Source organism: Columba livia, chromosome 9, assembly GCF_036013475.1.
Source record: "Columba livia isolate bColLiv1 breed racing homer chromosome 9, bColLiv1.pat.W.v2, whole genome shotgun sequence".
NCBI classification, from domain to species: Eukaryota; Metazoa; Chordata; class Aves; order Columbiformes; family Columbidae; genus Columba; species Columba livia.
The window spans coordinates 316,904-334,470 of NC_088610.1; the positions used below are offsets into that span (position 1 = coordinate 316,904).

General features: G+C 57.7%; 1 protein-coding gene across 20 annotated transcripts in view; it reads left to right on the top strand.

The window, feature by feature from the left end:
* The window catches only part of LOC135580212 (uncharacterized), an 80,715-nt gene that overhangs the window by 5,702 nt on the left and 57,446 nt on the right, over nucleotides 1–17,567 (top strand). For 19 of the 20 annotated variants that reach the window (XR_010474528.1, XR_010474530.1, XR_010474529.1 and 16 more), the window contains exons 2-3: nucleotides 12,764–12,839; nucleotides 14,610–14,820. The exons of the other annotated variant lie outside the window; for it this stretch is intronic. Coding sequence is in view for 11 of the 19 variants with exons in the window: in XM_065073350.1 (XP_064929422.1) it covers nucleotides 12,764–12,839; nucleotides 14,610–14,820 (287 nt within the window). In the remaining 8 variants the exon portion in view is untranslated. The remainder of the gene's footprint in view (nucleotides 1–12,763; nucleotides 12,840–14,609; nucleotides 14,821–17,567) is intronic. 20 annotated transcript variants of the gene reach the window in all.

The window sequence follows — 17,567 nt, forward strand, 5'->3', positions numbered from 1 at the left end:
CACTTAGAAGTCTATTCAGTTTAACCGCAAGTTTAAAATAGGGAAGAATAAAGGAAGATGTGTGTGCCTGCTGCTACATTTACAGTGCCCTTTTTCCCTTTTGTTAGCAGAGTGGTGTAAATTATAGTTTAAATGAAAATTAAAATATTGCAGCAGCATCTCCTTGATCTAGTAGGTGTTTTATAATCGCTCTTACTAGCACCCTTTAATGTACTCTCAGTCTCATGGCAGAAGTTGCTGTAAGCTAAATGTGCTGCGTATTTAAGGTAATAACTAGGCTGTGCTGAATAAAGGTGATGCCAGCTTCTGAGCAAGTGCCCGTTCAGATTTCGGCTGGGGTGGGGGTGACCCAGCCTTCTGTTTGCTCATTCAATAATGCATTTGCATTTCCCTTCATGCTACCCAAGCCAGCAATTCAGAATCATCTGTTATCAGGCACTTCATTTTTCTCCTCCATGTGTTACCCTTGAAAATATTGAACAAATAGAAACAAAAAGCATCTTTGAAACGGTAGTGTTTGATAGTTTTCAGTTAGCGAGCACCGCGTCTCACGGGCTGCAGGGCACGTACCGGACACTAAAGATCATCTCTGTTCCACAGAAATAACTGAAGTAGATTCAGTTTTGTTCTTGGGTGCCTCTGTTCTTATCAGCGAGAGACTGGTTCAGTGCAAACCGTTGTCCAGACACTGAAGGAGCCAGTGTGTAATCCGTTCCTATTCACAGCCCCGCTGCTGATTTATTAAGTGGTTTAATGTAGTAAACCAGGAGAAACATAGTTGGGAAAAAATCAGAAGGCATGCTGCGCTCCGGAGGCTGGAGGAGATAGAGAAGGTCGTGTGTCTCACTCCCCTCGCCTTCTCAAGGTCTAATCCTCCCGTGTGCCCGTGTTTTCCCAGCAGGACCGAGGCACTCGGACGTGCCGGGGTGAACACTTTGGGGGGTGCAGCGTGGCCACAGTGGGCCAGCCCTCGTGCTCTGGAGGGCTGCGGCCCTGCTGCGTCCGGGGCGCCCGCAGCGCGGCAGGGACACGGCTTGGCGCGGCAGTCGCGGCGGCGCGGCCGTGCTGAGCGGGGCGCGGCACAGCGCCTTTCGGAAACAGAGCCGCCGAAGAAAGGAGTTCTAGGAGCTGGTTTGTAGTTCACCTCCTAAAATTTCAATGGCAGCTTGTGACCAGAATAAGTGTATTCAAAGTCATAATTTCCATCTGAACCAATGGAAGTTTGGTGCTTAAGTATCTTTTAAGAGTTTGTTCTTCGGAGGTTGTGACCAGTTGCGTTCAGACTGTGAAATGTCATTAGTACTGATGTCAGGGGCAGTAGTTCACCACCATTTGAAGACAGCAGCAGTAGGAATGAACACACTGACCCCCGATTCCTCAGCTGCATCTGGAGAGCAGTGAGAAGATTGAATTGCTGGCGGCATCACTGATACAGGGCATGAACAACAGTAAATGTCATTATGTGTTTACACTTCCATTTCATTTTTGGAAGTAGCATGCGGCTGCTGAGGATCAGAGCGTGCTGGAGCATTCCTTGGTTTGTCTGGCAGCTCCTCTGCTTTGTGTGGACACCATTCCGTTCGGCGGGTGGATGTAGCTGGTAAGCTGACCTTTGGCAGCACCACCGTGACAGAGAAGGCAAATCTACAGAAATAAGTACTGTCAGTCTGCACAGTGCAGAAACTGATTTCTGTTTCTTTTTCAGATGTTCTTTGTCTCAGTGTCCCACATACCAGCTATTGCGGCTGGACAACTCTTTTTCCTTGCAAATGGAAAGGGAGATGCGAACGCTGCATTTTGGAAGATGGGTATGGGATTCACCCAGAACGCTTCCTCTGGCCTAAAGATTTGGAAACGTTTCCCCTTTGTACATGTGGAGGGCAGAGTGTAGATGAGAGGTACAGGTCCAGGTAAATAACTGTAACCACTGAAGCCTGGATAACATCTTGGCAAGTAAACCAAGGTTCAGGGAATGCAGAGCGAAGGGGGCAGTGGTGGCTAGGGACTGATTAGTTTATACAGAATGTGACAGCAAGCCCATATTTATATACATGTATATTGTCCACTGCTTTGCTCTTTGCCTTTAATTACTGCCCAGGAGGTGGTTTATGCTCTTGCTTTAGGGAACTCTTGGCCATCACACTGGCATCCGCACGGCCGACCTCCGGTGTCCCGTTTCCATGCCGTTCCAGCCGCAGTCACAGCTCCGGCGTGGGTCGTGGCAGTGGCTCCGGCAGCGCCAAACCGCCTCCTGCTCCGCCCGCATCGCCTGCGCGGAGAGCAGCGGGTCCAGCCAGCCCGCAGGAGCTTCCGTATCCATAGGTGTCCTTCCGTGCGACAGACTACACCTACAGTTACGGGTATTTGACATGGCAAAGCTGATTGGGGAAGAAATCCATCTCTTTTTTCTGCAGCATGCTGGGGAGATACTCCCAGGTAATTAGTGAGGTTCTTGCTAGGATTTTCCACTCCTTTGCACTATTGCACCACTGAATGTGCACTATCATAAATTCAAACTGGCCACTGGGGGAAATGAAGATAAAGCACGTAAGTGCTCGGAGTGATCTCTCCTGTGTGCAGGGATCAGGCCGGCAAAGTCCAGCAAGGAAGCAACAAACGCGCTCTTACCTCTGCTGATGTGAACCCAAAGTGATACTGCAGCCTTGCCTGGGGTGAGTCGGGAGCAGTACGCGTTGGCATGCTCTGGGAGGGAAGAGCGGTCTTCCTCATAATTACTAACTATTGTTAGAATCGGACTCTTGTCAGGTTTATTTACCTTGTGTAGCAGGTGCTTTTTGTGTTGGGTGCCTCAGACGCCTGAGGACAATGCGCTGTAGGAATGCAGCCTCAAGCACACTGGTAGGGCGCTGTTCCCTTGGCCGCGTTGGCCGTTGGGCGCGCAGCGGCGCGGGGTGAGGAGTGGAAAGGCAGAGATGATCTCAGCCCCCGGGGCCCGGCTCCCACCCCGGCCCGTTCCTGCGGCAACCCAACTCACAGAAAGCAGCTTAGGACCTAAAGCTGAGGTTGCTTCTGAGTATGAATGGGCTGCTTTTTCTCCTCCTAAGCTATGTTAATTGGCCAAGAAGAGAAAGCAAAACAACTGTTCTTTGATTGCAACAGTGCTTTGATGTTTGTGCTTTACCCTGACCTAATCCCAGGAACAGGAGAAAAACACAACTTGGAACTGAAACAATGACACTGAAAACAAATTTTGTCCTTAAAGCACTGAATCCTTCTGTTTCTTCCCTGCAGAACCACCTTGGGTTCCACTCTTCCCACGGGCCTGTGTTCGGAGGGACACCGGGGCGGCAGGAGGGTGAGAACAGCATGGGGTTGTTTGCAGTACAGTTACACACAACCTGCAAAGAGTGCACAAGAGGTGGTTGTTGTGTTCTCTTCTCACCTTCTTTTTGGTACATAAGGAAAGCTTTGTTTGCTTCTTTAAATAATTCTGTTATTTATCTCGGGAGTGCGTGTGATGCTCAGGCTCTGGCGTTCGAGGAAAGCTTTTTGAAATCTCGTGCAGAAACCTCACAGGTTAATTCTGTCACTTACCACGCACGGGGTCTGGGTCACGCTGCAGCCTCCCGGTGAAGCAGGACTTCAGTTTCTGCCGTTCAACCCCGCACGCAGGCGTGGGACAGCCTGCCCGGAGCGGGGAGACGGCGCCGCGGGAGCTGCAGCCCGTGCCTGAGCTGCACCGTCATCCAAGTTCCTCCCTTTGGAGCAGGATGTGGCCGCTTTTGAGGCTTCCCGGCCCAGGCGGGGGTGCCGTGCTGGCAGCCCCGCTGCGGTGTTGTGGCCGTCATCTCGTGCAGTTGTAGCTGGGGCGGGGGGCTTCTCGGGCTGCTCGTTTGGGGAGCTCTGCCCCCCCCGGCCTCCCCGGTTCCCGGTGCCTCTGGCTGCCGCTGGCGTGGCTGATGTGCCTGATGGGCCTGCTGCCACGTGAGTGCGGTATCAGATTCGGGGCAGAGGCACATGAGGGCAGCAGCTCTTTCATTCTTTAAAGGCCATTTGTAAAGATAAGGGGCTAAATACCGGTTTGCCCAGGCTGTTTTTTTCTGGTGGTATCAAACCAAACTCATTTAAATAATCACAATGTTTTCCGCATATTTCCTTTACACGCCATTTTTCACGGACCACACAGCAGTATTAACTGCCTGCTGTTGCCATTTATTCCAAGTACAGTGGAGCATCGGAGTCATACGTAGCAACGCTGGTGCTGAGCGGCTGCCGTGCTTGTGCCTAGAAAAGCTGCATGTTGCTGTGATTACCTTTGCTTGACTGTAGAATGTCAGCTTTTGGTTCTTATTGCAAGGTAAAAATAGCAGTTCACAGAGTAGAATTATTTTGCGTTGCTGCCGGCGTTACTCGTCCCGGTGGAGCAGCAGGCTCCGCTGGGTGAGCGTGTCGGGATGCGCAGATACTGCAGTCGCAGCGCTCAGCGCCGTACAGCCCTTGCTGCAGCGGAGATCCTTTGTCCTTCAGTGCATTCAGGAGGAATTCTCTCCTTCTGCAGCTCCGTAATGGCAGCTCTAACAGTTGCTCCAGCAGCTGATCCAGCGAAGGGAGCAGTTGTTTTGTGTGGTTCCTGGAGGCTAATGCAGTGCTGCTGCTAAACCTCCACAGCTCTGCCATGTCAATGCCAAAAAAGAGAGAGTATTTGATTTTCTTAAAGAACCAAACTGACCACAAACCTTGCTTTTTGTGGCCAGCCCCTCACAAGTGCCCTGGACTCTGTTCAGTTCTTTCTATTGAATAATTTCAGCATAAAGCCCTTGAAAAGTTTGCTTTAAAATGGATTCGGTCCAAATGTTTTGTTTGTTAGTAAAGAACAAGTTATAGACAGTAGATCTTTCTTTCTTGTTTAATATGCGTAAGCTCCTTTTACAAGCTCTATCCAAAAACATTCAGCTAATTACTCAAGACATCTTGTTATTTGGAGCCACTGCTTGTTGGGGAAGTGAAGTGGCTTCTTGTGGGGCAGCGCAGGCTGTTTCTGTGGCTGCTGCTCCCCCAGACCCGCGTGCTCCCCTGGCCCAGCACTGCTCCCCGCAGCCCCCCTGGGCACTGTGTGCTCCCCTGGCCCAGCACTGCTCCCCGCAGCCCCCCTGGGCACTGTGTGCTCCCCTGGCACAGCACTGCTCCCTGCAGCCCCCCTGGGCACTGTGTGCTCCCCTGGGCACAGCACTGCTCCCCGCAGCCCCCCTGGGCACTGTGTGCTCCCCTGGCCCAGCACTGCTCCCCGCAGCCCCCCTGGGCACTGTGTGCTCCCCTGGGCACAGCACTGCTCCCTGCAGCCCCCCTGGGCACTGTGTGCTCCCCTGGCACAGCACTGCTCCCCGCAGCCCCCCTGGGCACTGTGTGCTCCCCTGGGCACAGCACTGCTCCCCGCAGCCCCCCTGGGCACTGTGTGCTCCCCTGGGCACAGCACTGCTCCCCGCAGCCCCGCTGGGCACTGTGTGCTCCCCTGGCACAGCACTGCTCCCCACAGCCCCCCTGGGCACTGTGTGCTCCCCTGGGCACAGCACTGCTCCCCGCAGCCCCGCTGGGCACTGTGTGCTCCCCTGGCACAGCACTGCTCCCCGCAGCCCCCCTGGGCACTGTGTGCTCCCCTGGCCCAGCACTGCTCCCCGCAGCCCCCCTGGGCACTGCGTGCTCCCCTGGCACAGCACTGCTCCCCACAGCCCCCCTGGGCACTGTGTGCTCCCCTGGGCACAGCACTGCTCCCCGCAGCCCCCCTGGGCACTGTGTGCTCCCCTGGCACAGCACTGCTCCCCGCAGCCCCCCTGGGCACTGCGTGCTCCCCTGGCACAGCACTGCTCCCCACAGCCCCCCTGGGCACTGTGTGCTCCCCTGGGCACAGCACTGCTCCCCGCAGCCCCGCTGGGCACTGTGTGCTCCCCTGGCCCAGCACTGCTCCCCGCAGCCCCCCTGGGCACTGTGTGCTCCCCTGGCCCAGCACTGCTCCCCGCAGCCCCCCTGGGCACTGTGTGCTCCCCTGGCACAGCACTGCTCCCTGCAGCCCCCCTGGGCACTGTGTGCTCCCCTGGGCACAGCACTGCTCCCCGCAACCCCCCTGGGCACTGCGTGCTCCCCTGGGCACAGCACTGCTCCCCGCAACCCCCCTGGGCACTGTGTGCTCCCCTGGGCACAGCACTGCTCCCCGCAGCCCCGCTGGGCACTGTGTGCTCCCCTGGCACAGCACTGCTCCCTGCAGCCCCGCTGGGCACTGTGTGCTCCTCTGGCCCAGCACTGCTCCCCGCAGCCCCCCTGGGCACTGTGTGCTCCCCTGGGCACAGCACTGCTCCCCGCAGCCCCCCTGGGCACTGTGTGCTCCCCTGGCACAGCACTGCTCCCCGCAGCCCCCCTGGGCACTGTGTGCTCCCCTGGCCCAGCACTGCTCCCCGCAGCCCCCCTGGGCACTGTGTGCTCCCCTGGGCACAGCACTGCTCCCCGCAGCCCCGCTGGGCACTGTGTGCTCCTCTGGCCCAGCACTGCTCCCCGCAGCCCCCCTGGGCACTGTGTGCTCCCCTGGGCACAGCACTGCTCCCCGCAGCCCCCCTGGGCACTGTGTGCTCCCCTGGCACAGCACTGCTCCCCGCAGCCCCCCTGGGCACTGTGTGCTCCCCTGGCACAGCACTGCTCCCCGCAGCCCCCCTGGGCACTGTGTGCTCCCCTGGCACAGCACTGCTCCCCACAGCCCCCCTGGGCACTGTGTGCTCCCCTGGGCACAGCACTGCTCCCCACAGCCCCCCTGGGCACTGTGTGCTCCCCTGGGCACAGCACTGCTCCCCGCAGCCCCCCTGGGCACTGTGTGCTCCCCTGGCACAGCACTGCTCCCCACAGCCCCCCTGGGCACTGTGTGCTCCCCTGGGCACAGCACTGCTCCCCGCAGCCCCGCTGGGCACTGTGTGCTCCCCTGGGCACAGCACTGCTCCCCGCAGCCCCGCTGGGCACTGCGTGCTCCCCTGGGCACAGCACTGCTCCCCGCAGCCCCGCTGGGCACTGTGTGCTCCCCTGGGCACAGCACTGCTCCCCGCAGCCCCCCTGGGCACTGTGTGCTCCCCTGGCCCAGCACTGCTCCCCGCAGCCCCCCTGGGCACTGTGTGCTCCCCTGGGCACAGCACTGCTCCCCGCAGCCCCGCTGGGCACTGTGTGCTCCTCTGGCCCAGCACTGCTCCCCGCAGCCCCCCTGGGCACTGTGTGCTCCCCTGGGCACAGCACTGCTCCCCGCAGCCCCCCTGGGCACTGTGTGCTCCCCTGGCACAGCACTGCTCCCCGCAGCCCCCCTGGGCACTGTGTGCTCCCCTGGCACAGCACTGCTCCCCGCAGCCCCCCTGGGCACTGTGTGCTCCCCTGGCACAGCACTGCTCCCCACAGCCCCCCTGGGCACTGTGTGCTCCCCTGGGCACAGCACTGCTCCCCACAGCCCCCCTGGGCACTGTGTGCTCCCCTGGGCACAGCACTGCTCCCCGCAGCCCCCCTGGGCACTGTGTGCTCCCCTGGCACAGCACTGCTCCCCACAGCCCCCCTGGGCACTGTGTGCTCCCCTGGGCACAGCACTGCTCCCCGCAGCCCCGCTGGGCACTGTGTGCTCCCCTGGGCACAGCACTGCTCCCCGCAGCCCCGCTGGGCACTGCGTGCTCCCCTGGGCACAGCACTGCTCCCCGCAGCCCCGCTGGGCACTGTGTGCTCCCCTGGGCACAGCACTGCTCCCCGCAGCCCCCCTGGGCACTGTGTGCTCCCCTGGCACAGCACTGCTCCCCGCAGCCCCGCTGGGCACTGTGTGCTCCCCTGGCACAGCACTGCTCCCCGCAGCCCCCCTGGGCACTGTGTGCTCCTCTGGGCACAGCACTGCTCCCTGTATGCTCCTCTGGGCACTGCGTGCTCCCTGTATGCTCCTCTGGGCACAGCGCTGCTCCGCGCTGCCGGGGCTCCGGCCTCAGCACGCCGCACCCAGGAGGGCAGTCGCGGAGCGGGAGGGTCGGTGCCCGTGGGCTGCCGGGGCACGGCGGTTGAGCTGACTTCTCTGCTGTCCTGTCTGGCCTGGCCTGGCGGAGCGGGGCGGGGGTGTGGAGGTGGTGGCGGCTGTTGCGGGACACTGTACGCTTCATTTTTCAAAGCAGGTCACTGGTGTTTTCAGATCAGTGCTGTAAGGTGGTGGTCATTCAGAGCTGTTTTCGGTGTAGCTGCCAGCAGATGGGCAGCATTTCTGGTTCCATCAGGACCTGGCTGCTCCTGAAGGGGCTGGCGTGCAGCTTTGCTGTGGCGCTTCTCCCAGCTCCGGGGAGCAGGAGTTGGTCACATTGGTTGGCATCAGGGGTCCCTGTGCCCTTCCTGAGACTGCCTGAGAAGGGAGTGCGGGGGAAGCCTGAGCCTGGTCAGCAGGGGAGAGCACCGAGCGCAGGATGGTGTGGGCAGGCTCCTGTTGGCGCTGTTCTGCTCCCCGCTGCACGCTGGGCGTTCCATGCTGCCCGAGCTCCGCGGCGGCTCCGTGGGCCCTCGTCCCCTGGCTCGGTGTGGGGAGCGGGGCAGAGCGTTCCCTCTTGCCACGGGGCGATGGCACCAGGCGCTGCCGTGGCCCATGGACACCCTGGTGAACGGCCCACGTGGCACACGTGCCGTGGGCACACAGGACGGGACTGCTTTGTCTCACGTGCTGCATTAATGTACAAAGCGGAGGCTTAATGTTAATCCCCTGGAGAGCTGCCTGTTAGGGCCGTGGCACGCCACTTAGGCCCAGGTGATGAGTGGGGGAGCATGGCGGCTCTGCTCTGGCGCCGAGGGAGCGCGTGTTGTCCTGCGGAGCGAGCAGAGCGGGGCCTGGGCAGGAGCCTTGGCTGTGGGCGGAGGCGGGAGCCCGAGGCTCAGGGCTGCTGGTTTCCACTGCCATCCCGAGCGGAGCACGGGTTAGTGACCGGGGCAGGAGTCCCCCAGGGGGACATGGTGTGGCACTGTGGAGTGGGACAGGACCCCACATGGCACCGTGTCCTGCTGCCAGCAGCCGCAGCCCTTCCCGTCTGCTCAGAGAGGCTGTGTCCTGCACCGCACAGAGCCATGGCGCCCGTGGGACAGTGAGGAGTCACCGGCGGGTGTGCCCTCGGCATGTGATGTCACCGGCGTGTGTGTCACCAGCGGGTGTGTCACCAGTGGGTGTGCCCTTGGCGTGCGGTGTCGCCAGCGGGTGTGTCGCCAGCGGGTGTGTCGCCAGCGGGTGTGTCGCCAGCGGGTGTGCCCTCCTGGTGCAGCAGCTCCTTGTCGCCAGAGAGCAGGGAACACCCGGTGCAGAGCCGGCTGCCGCAGCAAACCAGTGACCCAGTTCGGGAGCAGCTCCCCGCGTGTCCCTCGGCAGCTGCGCGGCCGCTGAGATGGAGCTGACTCATCACTTCCACGGTGGCAGAGATTGCAGCTTTCAGGCCCTAAGGATTTAGCTGTTTCTTTAGTAATTTTAAATTGATTAAAATGAATTTTTAAAATACCAAGGGAGGCTTGCCTAAAGAAAGGGTTATAAAAGAAGGAGGAAATGGTGTGTGGGAGTTGACTGTGTGCTGAACGGGCTCTGCCCCGTCCAGCTGTGAGCACCCCGTACTGCTTGGAGGGGCTGTGTTTCGGCTCTTCTGTCCAGGTGGATTAGCAAAGACAGGACTGATCTGTCGTTAGGATAAAAAAGAACTGTCAGCTGTCCTCGCGGGCGGTGCCGCCCGCCGGTGTGGCAGCGTTCTGCTCTCCGCAGAGCCCGCAGCTCGGGGACGCACACCCCGTTCTCCCGGCACAGCCGGCGCTGACGAACCCCCGCGCGGTGCAGACTCTTGGGGCAGCCCGCGGGGCGCCTGTGCCAGCACAGCCAGTCCCACGCGCAGCCGGTGCGGGCGCCGGGGCCGCAGCAGTAGCAGATGGGTGGAGGATCCTTCCTTCCGCCGCCACAGCCCGGTGACCAGCCCGCTCTTCCCGGGCCCGTCCGCACCCCTGCTCAGGCCTGGCCCGCCGGAGCGAGCCGCCTCACACCGAGCCAAGGGGGCTCCTGTCCCTCGGGGCTCCCTCTGCTCCAGGGGAGCTGCATGGGGCAAGGGTGTGCGGGTATTTAAAGCGACTTGTCGGTGGGGATTGTTCTCTGTCCAGTGAAGGTCGGGGCTGGCTCAGACAGCATACACAGTCCATTCATTGATAAAGCTTTCTGTCATGTGAATGAATACCAACAAATTCAAAAACCCACAAGGCAGGTGGAAAGCTCTGTGGTACTTCAGAGGAGGAAGCTGAGTGGAATTCACCTGGAGATAATGAAGCTGCAGGTTTTGTCAGCACCTTTTATGTCTATCTAAAAATAGAGACCTGCTGTTTCAGTGAAATTAAAGAATAAAAATAAAATCAAAAAAACAGAAAACATCTGCAAAACCGATTTGACACTTGCTATTGATTGAAGTAATGGAGCAAGCAGAGTTCTCAGGAGGTGAAAGAAAACCACCTTTGGTCTGCTTTGAAAATCCCTCTAAAGGATGCAGTGATGCTGTTCACATTGTTCACTTTTCTCATCTCTAGGTCTGGAAAGCTGAACTGCTCTGACTGCACACGCCGAAGCAGAGCCGGGCTCCCGCCGGTGCCTGCGCTGCCCGCCGGGCCCGCAGCCGCAGACCTCGCCGCCAGGAGCCAGACTGCGGGCAGAGCAGGGGCTGGCGGCGGGAGGGCTGGACCAGCCCGTGTCCCTGTCCTGTGACACCGGGCAGGGTGGGCTGTCCCCGGTGTCCCTGTCCTGTGACACCGGGCAGGGTGGGCTGTCCCCAGTGTCCCTGTCCTGTGACACCAGGCAGGGTGGGCTGTCCCCGGTGTCCCTGTCCTGTGACACCGGGCAGGGTGGGCTGTCCCCGGTGTCCTGTCCTGTGACACCAGGCAGGGTGGGCTGTCCCCCGTGTCCCCCTGTCCTGTGACACCAGGCAGGGTGGGCTGTCCCCCGTGTCCCCCTGTCCTGTGACACCAGGCAGGGTGGGCTGTCCCCCGTGTCCCCCTGTCCTGTGACACCAGGCAGGGTGGGCTGTCCCCAGTGTCCCTGTCCTGTGACACTGGGCAGGGTGGGCTGTCCCCGGTGTCCCTGTCCTGTGACACCAGGCAGGGTGGGCTGTCCCCGGTGTCCTGTCCTGTGACACCAGGCAGGGTGGGCTGTCCCCGGTGTCCCTGTCCTGTGACACCGGGCAGGGTGGGCTGTCCCCGGTGTCCTGTCCTGTGACACCAGGCAGGGTGGGCTGTCCCCCGTGTCCCCCAGCAGCAGCAGAGCTTTCTCCTGGTGGGTCGCACTTGTGTGGTCGCTCCCTTTGGCTTCTCTTCGTGCACCTCTGAAAGGTGACAAGAGAGCAGTTTATTTTGGCATTTTACTCAAATTGGGGGATAATTAAGTAGGGTAAGAAGAACACTGGGTTACAAAATGTTCTTGCTTCATTCATTCGTCAATTGCAGTTTTAGTTTTAATTATTTATAACACACCATAATGTACTAGTTAATTTACAGTAGCATATTTCTGTATAGCAATGAAATTAGAGACATGACACTTACTGCAGCACTTGCTGTTTACGTTGTGCTGAGTAACATACACATTAATTATGTGCATATTTGAATGGCTTTAAAATATAAATAGACTCAGCTGGAGGGTTAAGGTGTTTTAGACTTGTGTGTTCTTCATGTAGTTAAAAATAGTGTCACCTAAGACCTGATCCTACAGAAGTGCATTGAACGGGTGTGACTGTTGGTGGAAGGAAGCTTCTGGCAATGTGAAATTCTTTCAGTCTCCGTAGGGCCAGACCTTACCCAGCAGACATCAAAGGGCACGTTTCAGTGTTTTAAGGGCGATGTTCTGGTACAAGGTTATTTTATTCCTATTTTCTTGTGGTTATAAGGTACCTAACGAGACTGCCTTCTCTGTCCCGCGGGAGTTGCTGCAGAGCCCTTCCCAGCGCTGCTGTTAGTGACGAGCAGGAGCGTGGAGGTGGGAGACGAGCGGCCCCGTGGGCCTGGATTGGGACTTGGACAAACAAAGTGCTGTCAGATTCACGAGGCAAACAGCCTCGAAAATAGAGAAAATGTTTTTTCACATTCTTTATCACTCAGCTGTGCTATTTGTAGTGGTAGTAGACATAACATTTGCAGAAAGCAGTGTGACAGCTATTCAGCTGGCAATACGGAGTGTCTGCACCGATACCACATCTTGCCAACGGTTCCTATCCTGTGGTGAGAGTTGTGTGTAGTTACCTAACGAGACAACTGGCTGTCTTCGTTGTGCATTTCCATGTTCCTGAGTGGGAGATAAGACATGCCCAGTTATGCCAGGAATTAAAACAACCCAACAGGTCCATTCTTGTTTGCTGAAAATGCTGCCCCGAATTCTCTGAGCAAAGCAATTACATCCTCTGTATTGTCTCAGGTTCTGCTGCTTAGTGGTAATAGCTGTCAAGAATCAAAAAAACCCACAACAAACCAAACAAAAAGAAAGGAAGGATATTCTTCCTAGCAAGTGCCCTACTTCACTCCCTACTTTGCTTCTTTTAGCTCCAGGCTAATGATGCTGCTTCCGAAACAAGACGGGTTCACCCTGCAGCTCTGCCGCAGCCTGCCTGCCTGGCCCGGTGTCCCAGCAGCGTGCTCCCGCGCACGGCGCTCCGCTGTGCGACACGCACGGGCCAGCGGGGCGGGCAGAGCCCGGAGCGCCGTGCCCCCCAAATCCAGTGTATGTGCCCGGGTCACAACGAGTAACTGAGCTGCACTTTCTTTCTACCAGAGATTTTCCGGAGGAGCTGCCGTCGCCTCGCCGGGAAGCTGGAGCCGTGGGAAGCAGTCGCAGCGCGGCCTGTCCGGTGAGCATCCCCGCGGCTGGACGGGCCGGGCATGGGCGGTGGGAGGCGCAGAAGGTCCTTGTGCGACTCCCGCGAGACCCTGTTGTTGATTCGCGCGGCTCCGGCCGGGCTCCGCACCCTGACGGGAGAGTTGCAGCGGCACTGCTGCACAGCGTGAGCGCCGGGACTGCCCGCGGCCTCCTGCAGCTGCTGAAGGACGAGGTGTCGCGGTGTCAGGCTTTGCCACAACGTCACACCCAGCATCTGCACAAGCATCCCTTTGGGAGAGGCCGTGCCGCATGTGCTGTGGGTTGTTCCCAACTCGTGGCCTTCCCCTTCGACGGGTTGGTACCGCAGGCGGGTTTTCTAGAAGGTGCGTGATTGATAAAGCCTGCGGGGAAGAGCGCTCGTGGAGGAGGACAAGGGTGGTGTGCCACTCAGTGGTGCAAAGCAGCCGCCTTGGTCTCATCACGAAGGCGACTGGAGGGCGGCGTTCATTTGAGCTCAGCAGCTCTCAGCAGCGGAGTGGACCAGCCGGGGGGTAAATGGCTCCCTCAGTTAGCCGGGCCAGCACGGGGAGGATTACATGGCTGAGCCCGGCCCCGGTCAGACATCTGAATAACCGGCCGAGGAACTTCAAAGGGAGCAACAGGCCTGAGCTGGCATCAGCTCTTGTTCTTGTAATGGCTCCTGGCAACCAGAGGTGCTCAGTGTCACAGTGGTGAGCGTGTGACAGAGACCGGTAATGGGACTCACATTGGCAGGGTGTCGCCGTTGCCAGCTCACATTCGTGTTGTTTTCAGAGTGTTTTGTGTCATTCCGTGAAATCAGAGCTCCCGGGAGCAGGTGGCGGCAGGAGGCCGGGCACTGCAGGGCTGGCGGCTTCGGGCCGCCCCTGGTACCAGCACGGTACGGCTCTGCGCGCCCGTCACTGTGCCGTGTCCAGTGCCCTCCCCTGTCAAACAGCGCGGTGTCACAGCGGTAATCTCCCATGGACGTTATTTAACCACTACGGCACTTTTCTGCACAACGTATGTGTTTCAGTAAGGCGAAGTATGACTCAGTGCAAGGACTAATGATGGGCTTTGATCTCCAGTGGATGATGGATAGAAAACAATACATAAATTGCTCCCTTACCCAACATGAAAGGCACTTTCCTGCAGAAAAATGGGAACATAGTATCCAGCCAAGGCACAGGGAATTTCCTCCTTTCTGAACATTCTTTTGTCTCTCAGTCTATCAAATTCTACCCTGCTATTATTTTTCCTATGAGCAATGTTTTCAGCCAAGCATTTTACAGGTTCTGCCCCTTCTCTTGCGTTACACAAGGTTCAGGGATTTTAAGTAATATTAGCTGTGCTTCAGTGGCGGCATCAAACCCGAGTGTCCCCTCCGCGAGCAGCCCGGGCCGGCTGTACGGCGTGACACCGCGTTTTACGTACTACATCCCCTTGCCTCTGAGAGCCTGGTGCCCACTGTGGACGTGACTCTTGCCCAGGAAGACTCTAGAAAGACATAATCCACATCCCCACAGAGGAATGTCCAGGGCAAAATTTGGCCCATGTCGTTTTATGACATGTCCTCTGTGTCCTTCCGTTAGGGAGAAAACTGCAACAGGTATTTGTGCGAACCATTCAACATGAACTTAGGCAGGACATTGTTAATCCGTGTTGGGAGATGCAGAGTCCTTTAGTGGCAGTTGGCTTTTCACATTTCTTTAAAGAGTATGTGTGCGTGTATTTTGCAGAAAGGTAGAAAATAATACATTATTTACTCTTCTTTTGCTTCCAGTCTGCTCGCTAGGGATTTGTTAGAAGGAACCCAGGCGATGAGGCGAGTAAGGAAGTCTCGCCAGGTGCGGGCACCAAACGCCAGCGTGCACCCGAATCCAACGGCTGCAAAGACACTGCGTTTCAAATGCACCCAGAGCAAAGCGTGGCGGCTGCAGGATGTCCCGCGGGAGCGAGGGCAGGCACCGCGCTGCGGCACGTTCCTCCTGGCTGTGAGTAGCGTCCCGGGAACGGGGGTGTCTGGGCTTGGCCATCTGGCCTGGTGAGCTCCTCCAGTGAACGCCTTTTTCATCTAGCGTTCAAGGTGTTGGAGGGATTTGTGTTTTTATACGCATATATGGGGTGAGGTTGAGTAACTATTCATTGTGAAAGGCTCCAGGAACACTGTGCTTCCGTCTCTGAGCACAAAGAGAAGCAATAGAAGCTACAGAAAAGCTTGTCAGGGTTACTCTGAGCTAAAGGGCTTGGAGCTGTGTAAGTCGTGTCAGTATTTGAGAAGCGCTCTTCTTGGTGGGCGCCGGTGCCACTCGCGTTGGGTTGCTGCTCTCCAGGGCACTCGCCTGCTGCCCGTCTCCCTGTGCTGGGAGAAACAGACCCCGGTGAGCTGTGGGGGTCTGGCAGGAGCCCTCACTGCCGGGAGCTGCTGCTGAGAGGCGCCCGTGTGATGTGGTGCAGCCGGTGCAGCCGCCGTCCCTCATCGCCTGGCTGCGTCCTCCCACGCACGGTGCAGCCGCTGTCCTGCTTCACCCGGCCGCGTCCGCCCACACGCGGTGCAGCCGCGGTGCAGCCAGTGCAGCTGCCATCCCACTTCACCCGGCGGTGCAGCCGCGGTGCAGCCAGTGCAGCTGCCATCCCACTTCACCCAGCGGTGCAGCCGCGGTGCAGCCAGTGCAGCTGCCATCCCACTTCACCCAGCGGTGCAGCCGCGGTGCAGCCAGTGCAGCTGCCATCCCACTTCACCCGGCGGTGCAGCCGCGGTGCAGCCAGTGCAGCCGCCGTCCCGCTTCGCCCGGCGGTGCAGCCGCGGGCCCCCCGGTGTGTCGCCCCAGCAGCTCTGGTGCCCGGTCACCCCCAGCTGTCCCGGCGCAGGGAGGGCAGGTGGCACTCGTAGCTCCATAAACACCTCTGTTGCACAGGCTTTTCAAGTTGCTGGGTTTCCAGTATTTCCTTTACCAGGCATTAACACAAAAGTTTCTTTAAGCCAAGTAAAAATGGATTTAATTCAGTACTTGCAGTCTCAACCTCATCATACCTCTAATTTTAACACAGGCTGAGTCATTTTCATCCTACTGCTTTAAAATCGGGCTTTTCAGGCTATGGAGCATGGTCTTGTTCTGCTGTGTTTGGGAAGCAGAGCAGTTTTTCTCCCTCTTAGTCAGATCTGTTCTGCCAAGCTCCTATCACTCTGTGCTCTTAGATATAAAAATAACATAGAGCCAGGGATGATTTGCAGAGTTAGGTTTATTACTGCAAGCAAAATTAAAACACGAAGGATGCCAACTTACGTTATGCAGATTGATTTATAAAAATAAATTAAATGAAAGTATTAGTCCCAGTGGAATATTTAACCTTGTTTTGTTGTAATTCCTTGGGGAAGAATTTGCAGTGTTTGCAGTGCGGTAGTTACGCAGCATTCGCCGTCTCCGTTTTGTTTATCTGTGGCCTATGGGCTCCTCTCCCACCTGTCAAACCCTCCGCTGGGGCTGCAGTTGTTCATGTTTTTATGCATAAGGTTCTACATCCTTGTTCTTGAAACAGCTGATTTGGTTTTTGCAAATCCAAAGGCCGAAATTCGAGGCGGGCTTTGGGTGCGGAACGTACAGGTGGGACAGCTGTATTCCGGCAGCGCCACGAACCGCCGGGAACAGTCCGGAGCCGCTCCCCACGGCCGCAGGGCCTGCGGAGAGGCCGGGGAGCACCGCAGGGCCGGCGCGGCTGCGGCGCGGCTGGAACACCGTGCTCCCGGCCCGCGGCTCAGGAGGAACGCGGCAGAACCAGAAAAATACCGAAAACAGGACAAATCCAGGAGTGCGGGATTGGAGGAGCCTTATCTGTTTATAGACCAAGTCTGGTTGTGACTCCGGGCTGATCTAATTTTGCATTCGCAGGTTGTTTTCTCCACATGAATTTGAATTGTAAAGCAGTGACTGATTTTTGGTTTTAAATTTGTTTTTCCTGTGGGTTCACTGGAAGCTGCGGCCCAGCAACAACTCGGATGTTCGGAACATGCGAACTTCACTTGTTAAAATCGGCTCATCTAGCTCTGAAATAATGTAATTACCAAGGTAACAGGAATAGTGTTTCTAAAAAGGTGCGTTGTTCTTCTGAGCCTTTAGAAAGCCGTTTCAGAGCCTTTCACGTGCGACAGATACAAACAGAGAGAACACACGGGTTTAGGGGAGGCGGCAGGTCTCTCTCAAATGTGACGGAGGCCGGGTCGGCTCCCAGCGTCAGTGACGGTCCCCGGGCCGTCCTCATGGCTGTTCACCTGCTTTCCTCTTTCAATCCGCTGCTTCTGGATTCCGTTGTCTCTTCCAGCACTTGGATACTCCTGCCTATAGAAACTCAACTTCATCTCCGTTCCCCAAAACTAGCCCATTACTGCTTGGTGCGTACCGGGGAGAAGAAACACAAATGGCTGCCTCCTCCAAAGGATCTGCTGTGCCCAGCAGCTTGCTTTCCAGACTGAACAGGTATGTGTCCCGTTCCTCCAGAGCTGAGGGGCAGCTGGGGCTGCAGGAAGCTCTGCAGACCAGCTGGCCTCACTGCCGAGGGCAGGACAGCTGCCGCAGGCGGTGCCGTCACACGTGGATATCTCCTGAGCGCGGAGGCTGCGCCATTCCTGCGCGACTTATCCCGCAGTCTGACCAGCCCACAGGACAAAGATCTTCCCTTGTGCTTGAGCGGATCTTCCTGTGTTTCACCTGTGCCCGCCACCTGTTCTGCCACTGGACACCGC